At 35.9% G+C, this 12,095-nt stretch overlaps 1 protein-coding gene across 20 annotated transcripts in view; it reads left to right on the top strand.

The window, feature by feature from the left end:
• Positions 1-12,095, top strand: part of TANC2 (tetratricopeptide repeat, ankyrin repeat and coiled-coil containing 2) — a 478,177-nt gene that overhangs the window by 401,914 nt on the left and 64,168 nt on the right. For all 20 annotated transcript variants that reach the window (XM_072746843.1, XM_072746841.1, XM_025999546.2 and 17 more), the window contains one exon: positions 9,172-9,338. In XM_072746843.1, the coding sequence (XP_072602944.1) occupies positions 9,172-9,338 (167 nt within the window). The remainder of the gene's footprint in view (positions 1-9,171; positions 9,339-12,095) is intronic.

Here is a 12,095-nt window from a genome sequence, read left to right as displayed (position 1 = left end):
GGGATCCCTGGGTGGCGCAGCGGTTTGGTGCCTGCCTTTGGCCCAGGGCGCGATCCTGGAGACCCGGGATCGAATCCCACGTCGGGCTCCCGGTGCATGGAGCCTGCTTCTCCCTCTGCCTGTGTCTCTGCCTCTCTCTCTCTCTCTGTATGACTATCATCAATAAAAAAAAAAAAAAAAAAAAAGATTTAACACAAATGTTAACCAGAGGGCCATTTGAGATAAAAATAAAAGGATCAATTTCTGGGAAGATAAAATCCTAAATGTGTAAATGCCTAATAATGGAAGCTCAGATTACATGAATCATTGTCAAATCGCTATGTTGTACACTTGAAATGAATATAACACTGTATATCAAATGTACTTCACTAATAAATGTTTTCTAAAAAGAATTTAAAAATTGTTTCAAAATAAGTTTTTTAAGTGAAAAAGAACACGAGTCAAAAACTGATAGAACTAGAGATAAATAGGCAAATAATCATAACTGAATTTTTTTTAAAGATTTTATTTATTTATTCATGAGAGACACAGAGAGAGAGAGAGAGAGAGAGAGAGAGAGGTGGGGGGTGTGGGGAGAGGCAGAGACACAGGCAGAGGGAGAAGCAGGCTCCATGCAGGGAGCCTGACGTGAGACTCGATCCCAGGTCCCCAGGATCAGGCCCTGGGCTGAAGGCGGCGCTAAACGGCTGAGCCACCCAGACTGCCCCTGGATTTTTTTAAAAATATTTTATCTATTTTTTCATGGGAGATACAGAGAGAGAGAGAGAGAGAGGCAGAGACATAGCCTGCAGGCTCCATGCAGGGAGCTTGATGTGGGACTTGATCCCAGAACTCCAGGATCAGGCCCTGAGCTGAAGCCACCCAGGCATCCCCTCCCTCTCCCCTTTTTTTTTAAGATTTTATTTATTTATTCATGAGAGAACACAGAGGCAGAGACATAGGCAGAGGGAGAAGCAGGCTTCATGCAGGGAGCCCTTTGTGAGACTCCATCCTGTCATAACTGGAGATTTTAACACCTCTCAGTTAAGTATTAGAACAAGCAGATAAAAAAATGTGTAGATTTCAACAACACTGTCAACCAATTTGATCTACTCGCCATTTGTAGAATACCACCCAATAACTGCAGAATATCTATTTTTCTCAAGTGCACAAGGACCATATTCTGGGCCATAAAACCATGTCTGAAGGTTTCAAAAAACTCAAATCTTAATAGAAATTATCTAAGATAATGGAACTAAATGAGAAATCGATACAAATAAAATCCCCAAATATTTAGAAATTTAACAATATACTCCTAAATAACCCATTAAACAAAGAAGAAATCACAAAGGAAGTTTATAAAGTATCTCAAAAAGAGTAGTGTAAAATCAGTGTCTAAGTTTCTGGCTTAATAAACCAGAAAAAAATGAGGAAAATAAACTCAGAGTAAGCGAAAGAAGGAAATAGTAAAAACAAGAGCAGACATTAATAAATAGAAATTAATATTTAAAATGAATAAATCCCTAGCAAGACTGATCAAGAAAATGAGGGGAAAAAACTCAAATTAACATCAGGTATATGGGCAGCCTGGGTGGCTCGTTTAGCGCCACCTTCAGCCCAGGGCGTGATCCTGGGAACCGGGGATCCAGTCCCATGTCTGGCTCCCTGCATGGAGCCTGCTTCTCTCTCTGCCTATGTCTCTGGCTCTGTCTCTCATGAATAAATAAATAAAATCTTAAAAAAGAAAATCAGGTATAAAAGGGAGATAGTGGGACGCCTGAGTGGCTCAGCACTTAAGCATCTGCCTTCAGCCCAGGGTGTGATCCTGGAGTCCCAGGATGGAGTCCCACATCCTCCCCTGCAGGGAGCCTGCTTCTCCCTCTGCCTATGTCTGTGCTTCTCTCTCTCTGTGTCTCTCATGAAGAAATAAATAAAATATTCAAAAAATTTTTAAATAAAAGGGAGATAGCACTACAGTTCCTATAGACATTAAAAGAAAAATAAGAGATTATTATAAACATCCTTATAACATAAATTCAACAACATAAACTGGACAAATCCTCTAAAAAATACAGCTTACCAAAAGTGACTCAGGAGAAACGGAAAATCTGAATAGCCCTTATCTATTTAATTTTAATTTATAACTTGAAAGGAAAAAAAATCTTCAACAAAAGAACTCCAGGCTTCGTTTCACCGATGAATTGTTTTCAATATTTAATGAAGAAATAATATTTCTGTAAAAGCAGTAAAATTGGAAAGATAAAAAATGTCTATCACACATTTTCAGAAAATTGGAGGAGATGGGAACATTTCTCAACTTGTTTTGTTAGACAAATGTTACACTGAAACCAAAATATGGTAAGGAATTTGTAAGAAAAGAACATTACAGATCAGTATTCCTCATGACCATAATAGCAAAATCCTAAAAAAAAAAAAACTAATAGCAAACCAATTAGTCCTACTCAATGAGAAATGCAATGTTAGTTTAACATTTGAGAATTTATCAGTGCAATTCATCATATTAATGAGATAAATGAGAAAATCTATGTCTTTATATAAATACATATTTATGTAAAATATATGCATACATGATGTTCTCAAATACAGTAAAGCATTTAAATATTACAATTAATGACAAAAACTATCTGCAAACTAAGAATACAAGAAAAGTTAGTCTAATAAAGGAAAACTCCAGAAAACATACAGCTAACAATGAAATGTTAAATATTTTCCCCTAGTATCAGGAACAAGACAAGAATGTTCTCACTCACATCACTTAAGTTAAGCATTCAACATTTCACTAGTAGCCCAAGTTTAGCACAATAGGAAAGCAAACAACCAAATAGTTAAGATTGGAAAGGAAGAAATAAAACTGTCTTTATTTGTAGGTTATTTACCTAAAACACTCTCAGGAATCTACAAAAGAAAAAATAAACCTACTAGGAACTAATAATAAATACAGCAGAACTCCAGGCTATAAGGCCAATATGCATATATCTATTGTATTTTTATACTGGAAGAAAACAAAAACTGAAACTAAATAAGGAATGTAGCAGGGTGGGGTTTTTTTTTTTTAAATTTTTTTTTATTTATTTATGATAGTCACAGAGAGAGAGAGAGAGAGAGGCAGAGACACAGGCAGAGGGAGAAGCAGGCTCCATGCACCGGGAGCCCGATGTGGGATTCGATCCCGGGTCTCCAGGATCGCGCCCCCGGCCAAAGGCAGGCGCCGAACCGCTGCGCCACCCAGGGATCCCTAAGCTTTTTTATTTATATAAGTAATCTCCACACCCAGTTTGGGACCCGAATTCATGATCCCAAGATCAAAAGTCACTTGCTTCTCCAGTCTAACCAGGCAGGCACCTCAGCAGTGTGGCAGTTTTAAAAGATGGCTGCAAATTCTTTGACATTCCTCCCATCCAGAGTTGGGGATCTGTAATTCCTCCTCTTGAATTTTAGCAGGCTTATGACTGCTTCAACCAATAGAATACTGCAAAGTGATGCTATATGATATCTTGAAGCTAGGTCATAAGTGTCCATGCAGTTTCCATCGTGTTCACTGAAACACTTGCTTTTGGAGGATTGCATTGTCACATGAGAAGTAAAGAAGTACAAACTACATAAGTGTTCTAATTGACTATTCATTCTAGCCCTGCAATGTGAGTTTTTGTTCCAGATGATTTCAGCCCAGAGCTATTTGAGTAACCCCGCTCTGTTTGATGTAGCAGTAGATAACTGGAACAAATCATATTCTATGTAGAATCAAAATACTTAAGAATAAATTTAACAAAAGATTTAGAAGACTTCCACAGTGAAAGTCACAAAACATTGCAGAGTGAAATTAAAGAACTTAGTAAATGGAAACAATATACCATGTTTGTAGATAAGAATTTTTCTCCAAACTGGTCTGTAGATTCAATATAATCCTAATGAACAAAAAATTTAGACACTTCACAAAAGAAGGTAACACAGGTGTACCTACAAGCACATGAAAAGGAGTTTAACATCATTAGTCATCAGGAAAATGAAAATGAAAATCACAGTGAGACATCACTTTACTCCCACTAGAATAATTAAAAATTTTTAAGTCAAACATCAAATGTTGGTGACAATGATAAGCAACTGGGACTCTCACACATTGCTGGTGGGAGTATAAAATGGTACAACTACTTTGGAAACTATTTGGCCATTCCTTATAAAGTTAAATATAAAACCACTTTATGACCAAGAAATTCTATGCCTATGTGTTTACCCAAAAGAAATGAAAACATTTATCTACATTGTTAAAAAAAAAATTGTACAAGAATGTTTATAGCAGCTTTTTTCGTAGTAGTTAAAAACTGGTTTCAACCCAAATGTCCATCAACAGAAGAATGGATTGTAGTATATTCACTCAATAGAATACTTCATAGTATTAAAAAGAAACAATCTAATAATATACTCAACAAAATAGACCAATCTCAAAATCATGTTAAGCAAAAGAAACAAGTGTGATAGAAGAGTGATTACCTATGATGATTGATTAGGAGAGAATCTAAGAGAACTTTTTGGAATGATGAAAGCTTTATATTTTGATTGGGATGTTAGTTACATGAGTATATATATTTGTCAAAACTGATCAGAGTGTATAGTTAAGATCTTCACAATTAAATATACTAAATTTTATCACAAGTTTTAAGATTAAAAAATTTTAAAGGTAGGGAAGCTTTCTTTCCAGGAAAGTTCAGTAGAAAACACTTTCAGTTTAGATTCAGAAGCTAAATTTCAAATTGTACATTTTTTTCTTTTAAAAATGAAAGTAGGGCAGCCCCGGTGGCTCAGCAGTTTAGCGCCACCTTCAGCCCAGGGTGTGATCCTGGAGACCTGGAATCAAGTCCCGCATCGGGCTCCCGGCATGGAGCCTGCTTCTCCCTCTGCCTGTGTCTTTGCCTCTCTTTCTCTCTGTGTCTCTCATGAATAAATAAATAAAATCTTTAAAAAAATAAAAATGAAAGTATTTTCACAACACTTTAAGGTTCTACAAGTGTGATGACTAAAACACAAATGGGGGCACCTGGGTAGCTCAGTTGGTGAAGCTCAGGTCACAATCTCAGGGTCATGAGATTGAGCTCCACATCAGCGTCAGCACTGGGTGTGGCTACCTTAAGATTCTCTCTCCCTACCTACCACATACATGTTCATGCTCTCTCTCTCAAAAAAAAATTTTAATAGTGAAACATACATATAAAGCAAATGGAAAAGTTTTGAAGTTTTATGGTGAGCTTTTGCTTCAGCCACCAGTATGCAATGACAGGAGATACTAATTGGTTGTCACAACTAAAAGGAAAATCACATGTAATGGGCAGCTTTTCTGAACAGAAATGTTCTCTGATATGAGCCTTTTTTTTTTAACTTTTGATAATTCCTATACAGTATACCAGTAGTAAAATCCCATGCAGTAGGATTTAGTTCTGACTTTAGTACTAGCTACCATCTCTTCTCTTGTAGCCTCAGATACCTAGGTCCAGAATCTCAGAATGGGGCTGCTAAGCAAGTCAGTTCCAGCATACATTAAATGTATATATAAGCAAGGGCAGTAGGGAATCCCTGGTGAATATATTTTTACAAGAGAATAAAAACAAAGGTTAAAGAGCTTAAAAACTTCCAGGGACTTGTCAGCTAGGACAGTGGCTTCCGAGTACCAGTCCATTTGAAGTTTTCATTTGTCCATTACAAAATAAGAAAACAGAAACAGCCTAGAATGTGTGTGAATATAGTTTTGTATATACATGTATGTAAAGGTTAGATAGATTAGGTCTTTCCTGTTTTTTAAATACTAAAATATTCTTATTCTACGAACTAATGGTGATAGTAGATGGTAGTTGCACTTAAAAAAAAAAAAAGATTTTTATTGAGAGAGAGCACACAAGCAGAGGAGAGGGAAGAGTGAGAGGGAGAAGCAGACTCCCCACTGAGCAGGGAGCCCAATGCAGGATTCAATCCCAGGACCTTGGAATCATGACCTGAACCAAAGGACTTGCTTGACTGAGCCACCCAGGTGCCGGTAGTTGCACTTTAAATTTTCCTACATGACAGGGCACCTGGCTGGCTCAGTTAGTAGAGCATGCAACTCTTAATCCTTGGGGTTGTGAGTTCAAACCCCATGTGGGTGTAGGGTTTACTTTAAGAAATAATAATAATAAGTAAGAAGTAGCAATCCTTTGTTAGTCCCCAATTTTTAAAAAATTTTCATTTGTCTGTATAGTCTTTTAAAGCTGATGATCGAGTATGTATTTAAATAACCTGCATAAGTTTAGAGATGAACATGCAGAAGCATTCTTGTAAAGCTAGTTGCATTTGAGAGATGATATCTAAATATCATTAAGGCCTCATCTCTTAAATTTATAACAGATACCTTATCATTTAGCAAAGGAAAAGGAAATTTTTTATGAATACTTTTCATTGTTTTACAGTATTAGCAACATTTGGAAATCCTTTGCATTCTTCTGAATTTTAAAAAGGTAATAATTTTAGACAAACATGATGTCCTTATTAAAAGATGAAAAATTTTTGATACCTCATATCACCTGTATTAATAGATGACTTCTAAGTAACTTCTTCAAGGAAGCAAATATCAAAAAGGGGAAAAATAGGCAAGATTTGGAACAACATAATTTTCTTAAGTAGGGCACATATTTCCTTTTTTTAAAGAAGAAATGATGTATTGTCTACTTTACTCATGGCATGAATAACATCTACTGGGAATTTATGCAAATGAGAATTTGAGTTTATTAGCAATTGAATTATTTCATTCATTAAAATGTCCAGATCATAACTTAGAGCATGTTCTTGATCTTTCATGCTTAAGAATGTGTTTGAAATGTTTTTCCCAATGAAAATCCCAGCACAAAAAAAAAAAAAAGAAAAGAAAAGAAAAAGAAAATCCCAGCACAGATACATTATCACCAGACTTTATCCACTGGAAGATCATGGCTTTCTTATAAAGGAGTCTGGGTGAAGTTAAGGGAGGTATAATTGAAGTTGTGGAGGCATTGGCATTGCTGATAAAATTTTAATAGCCAGCTGGGGAAGGAGGGCTTGTAATATTTGCAGGTTTCCACTGTGTAAATAAATATTCCCACCTTGGCCAATTTCAGGCTACCAGATGTTTAACAACTTGTCTCTTAAAAATACTGCAGTGAGCTCTCCTGGACCCAGGAGATGGCTTCAGCACACCACTTGATGGGGCAAGGTGATGGTGCTCAGGAACAATGGATAGATTTATTACAGCTGCCAAGAAAACGTAATTAGAAAATTCCTCTCTGGACATTAAAGACACAATTATGCTTATGGATGCCATGGTCCTCAAAATAAAGAACATAAGAGCCCCCAGATTTATAGGTCAGTCTGTTAGTTCCAAACAACTTTTTTCTCTCAATTCTTTGGACTCCCTATAGGTATGTTTTTTCTTAGTACTATGTCACCAAAGGATGTTATTTCATTAATAATCATTGTTAAGAGAGCTGGAATCCATAGTTTATTTCAAAGTCACCAGATGAAAGTAATAGTTAAAACTCTTCATAATTTGAGAACTGACTTATAGTCCTTAGGATATTGAAGTTAAATTCCTATAAATATAAAGCTTGTAGTTTTTGGGAGAAAATAAAAAGTTTTATTAATCTTAAAAATCTGCATATTTTCAAATAGAAAAACCAAAATATGTATTTTCAGTTGGTCTTGACTCTTTTAAAAGAGCCAATCTTGTACAGAAGTCCACAGACCTCTTCTTCTGTCACCAATTTCCTCTTTTCCTCCTCAGATATAACCTATTTTCTACTTCACTTATCCAATAACTACTTTCTTTCCCCTACTACCTCCCTTCAGAACCTGTCAAGTCCTACTAACCACAGTTAATCCTTAAACAACCCAAAGGCTAGGGGCATGGACCGCTACAGAGTTGAACATCTGAGTAAAACTCGTGACTCCCCCAAAACTTAACTATTAATAACTTCCTATTGACCTAAAGCCTTACCAATAACAAATAGTCAGTTAACGCATATTGTGTCTGGTATATGTATTATGTAATATATTCTTACAAGAAAGTAAGCTAGAGAAAGAAGTTATTCAGAAAGTCATAAGAGATATTTACATTTATAGAACTTGTACTATACAGTACAAGATATAGTACTATAGTACTATATCTAAAAAAAAATTCTGTGTGTAAGTGTACCCATGCAATTCAAAGCCATGTTGTTCAAGGGTCAAATGTAGTAATTTTTGCTTTACTACTTGCAATTCATTTGTACTAAAGTGTGCATTCCAGCCTTGGGATTTTTTAAATCTCTAATTTGTCCACTATGGTTCAAGAATCACTAAGCATTTAATGAAAGCTGAAGCCTGAAAGTTTACCAAGCCTTTTTCTACAGCCTAGCCCTAAAGATAAACTGATTTTGTCAAGTTAGGAGAGTACAGAGTTCAGGAGGGAGTGCAACACAAAAGTGGTGGGTATCTTTCCCGTGTGATTCCTTCATCCTAGGAAGATCACACAAGGGCTTGGTCTCGTTGAAGCTGCAATAGATATAGTCTGGGAAGCTGCTAGTTCTGTAAGATCTTGGGATCCAATCTGCGTAATTCGAGATCTCTTTATTGGCTGGGATTCCTTTTCTCCATTCCACAATCCTTCCTTCCCACTACACATTCATGTGAAGTCATATATATTGCTTTGGACTTCACATTAAACCTTTCTCAAAAAAAAATAAAAAATAAAAAAAATAAAAAATAAATAAAACCTTTCTCGGGGGGAGTGGAATTCCCAAAAGAACATGTGATTCTATTCTCGTTAATGCTATCAGATAGAAAAAAACCAACGCATTATATTCAGCTTTTTTAAGTATAGGAGAAAAATTGAATTTCCATGTGCATATTTTCATAAATGTGGTGTTCAGGCTGTCTCACAATTGATAACATGGGGGAGATATACACTTCATACATTACATACGTAACAAAACTTACACCCCTGGTAAAAACAAAATAAATTCATTACATGAATTATGCTTTGTCTTTATAATAAATTATGTACCTGAGCATTTAGTAAAAAAACAGAAGAGATCTTCTCTAATTTTTTTTCCCCAAACAGATACGTGATCAAAGACCCAAAAAGAACTCAGTTATCCACTTGGTAATTATTAAGTAATCTGTTTCTTTCTGTCTTAGAGAGAAAAATCCCAGATGAAGATTTCATCATCTTAATTGATGGATTAAATGAAGCAGAATTTCACAAACCGGATTATGGGGATACAATTGTATCGTTTCTGAGTAAAATGATTGGAAAATTTCCTTCTTGGCTCAAACTAATTGTAACAGTTAGAACCAGTTTACAGGTATGTGTTTGTTTGCTTTGGGACCATAAATTATTTCCTGGGGGAGTGCTTAAACAGAAAAAGTTCTAGATCCTTGTTCCCTTAGTGATGAGTTTTTTCTAAACCTCTCCTGTGTCCTGGAGCACACAACTGGGAGAGAAGTTGTTTTTTTTTTTTATCTTTTTTTTTTTTAATCTTTTTTATCTTCCATCCTCACTCACTGGTCACTTAATGGCCTGAAAGAAGGACTAGAAATGTGGAACAGAGCCTGCAAAGATATATGGGCTTAAGGATAAATGACTTCATCCTCTCTGCCATTCTCATTGTAGCTGAGTCAGTATCCCCCATTCATACTTGGTTTGGAATAGTTTCCCAATGTTTTTTTGTCTAACCATAGCTTTGTTTGATGAGCATCAAAGGCTTATACATTATATATCTATCCCACTATTTTAATACAACCACCTGTAATAATTACAGTCTACAGTTTCTCCCTCCTTTTCCCCTCTCCCAGGGACTTAGTAGTATTCCTACATGTTGACCAATTAGCTGTGCTGCCTTCTTTGATCAAAAACTATACTTATAATCCTGGCTATACCACCTTGCAAATGTTTGTTATTAATCTCAAAGTAACTTTAAGAATGTGGATGAATCAACATAAATGCATCTTTATGACTGAAAATTACGTAATATACTATTACTGGTCAGTAGCTTGATTGTTAAAGATGAAGGATGAATTAAAAAAACTTCCAGGAACACATTCTCTGACTAGTTTTACTAAATGTTTGCTTAGGAGATGTTATCTTCATTTGTATTTTTAAGTAATGCCATCTGCAATTTCAAAAGACATTTTAAGTATGACTTGAGCAGATGACTTTAACTTTTCAGCTATGCCAAAGAACAGGAAAAGTGTTATACATATTAATGTACAAAGTCGAAATTTCAATATTCTCATAAATCAAGACCTGTAATAACTTCCCAGATACTTTATTCACTTCAACTAAGAATTTTCTTATTTTCATTCAGTTCTGACAGTGAAATAATTCATAGGTCTTAAAAAAAAAAACAACCCTCCTATTTGGTCATTCATTATTTCCACAAACATTTCTTAAGTACTTCAAGTGTGTCAAGCACTTTCTAGGAGCTGAAGATACAACAGTGAACAAGGCAGACTATATCCCTGCCCTCATAAAGCTTATATTCCAGTGAGGAACATAAATAAAAACTAAGTGAAAAATTAAACATATATTAAAATTTTAGGTAGTATCAGTGTTATGAAGACAAATAAAATAGATATAAAAGGATAAATGGAGATGATCGTTATTTTTGATAAGGCAATGGGAAAGCCCTCTCCAAGGAGCCTGGCAAAGTAATGCTATCTGCTTTACATTTTAAGAGATTCCTTTGGCTGCTGGCCATAAAGATCATAAAATGTAGGGGATCAAGAAGAGGAGCAGAAGTACAGGCAAAAGGTGATGGTGACTTACACTAGAGTGCTAGTGGTAGAGACCCTGTGATGTGGTCATACTTGAACTATACTTTGAAGGAGAATCAAAAGGACTTAATGATGGGCTGAATGTGGGGTAAGATAGAAGATTCGAAAGTGAAACATGGTGAGCAACTGGGTAAATGCCAGAATGAGGAAAAGAAAAATATCACAAAGACCCGTAATTTGGTAGTAGGTTGGTGGTAATATGGTTTATTGACACAGAAAGGCTTTGTGGCACTGGGCAAAATTCATTAGTTCTGATTTGGTCATGTTAAGTTTGTCTATGCAACATCACAATGTCAAAGTCAAGTAGACAGAAGTATGCAATGAGAGCTCAGGGGAGAGGACTAAGCCAGAAACACAGGTTAGGCCTCATTCCCAGATAGATTATATTTAGAATCATGGACCAAAGAAGCTGTTGTAGGGAGTAAGAATGGCTAAAGAAGAGAAAGGAGTAGAGACCCCAGCCCTGGATGCCCTGAGAAATGAAAGAAGAGCCAGCTAAAAAGACTGGTAGGAGTGGCCAGTGTGCTAAGAGTAAAATGAAAGTATTACTGTGGAACTAAGCTACAGAAAATTACTCAGAAGGCATGATCACCTTGTGAAACACTGCTGAGAGGCTGAGGAAGATGAGCCCTGAAACATGATTATTGGTTTTGTCAAGGTAAAGTTTACATAAAACCTTGACAAGAACCATTTCAATGAAGTGATGTGTTTGAAGTCTGATTGCAACAAATAGAGGACGATGGGAAGGAGGAATAAGAGATAAGAAGTAAGGAGGAAGAACTCTTCTGTGAAGTTTCCTAAAAATGGGGACAGAGATTTAGGATAGTAGATGAGGGGAGGAATTGTGGTGTCATTCATCTATGTGATCCAAAAGAGAAGAAGAAATTGATGCAGAAGAAGGCAGATACTTACAGGACCAAAGTCTGTATGCCGATAAGATAGAATCCAGAGTATAAGTAACCATAAAGCCCTAACACCTTTCCCCAGTATAATTTCCAAGCAGATCACCAAGGTACCAAGCATATTAGAAGTATTCCTCTGGGATAAGGCATCTCCAAAAAGTCTGCATTAAAATGTAGTCATCTTATTAGGAAGGTTAGAAAGGTACATTTTTATATGACATTCTTTTGAGTCCTTATGCATTTCTCTTACTGAATTGTGCTTTGACTTTATGCCATTGTTAACACTGAGAAAAATTACAACAACTACAAAATTACATGGCATTCCATTTTCTATTTATGTAAGGAGTGTTATTTAGAATATTGACCATTAAATCACTCCTAAAG

This window comes from Vulpes vulpes, chromosome 2 (assembly GCF_048418805.1).
Source record: "Vulpes vulpes isolate BD-2025 chromosome 2, VulVul3, whole genome shotgun sequence".
Classification (NCBI taxonomy): Eukaryota; Metazoa; Chordata; class Mammalia; order Carnivora; family Canidae; genus Vulpes; species Vulpes vulpes.
The sequence above is the reverse complement of the archived record's forward strand: the minus strand, read 5'-3'. Positions and strand labels throughout refer to the sequence as shown.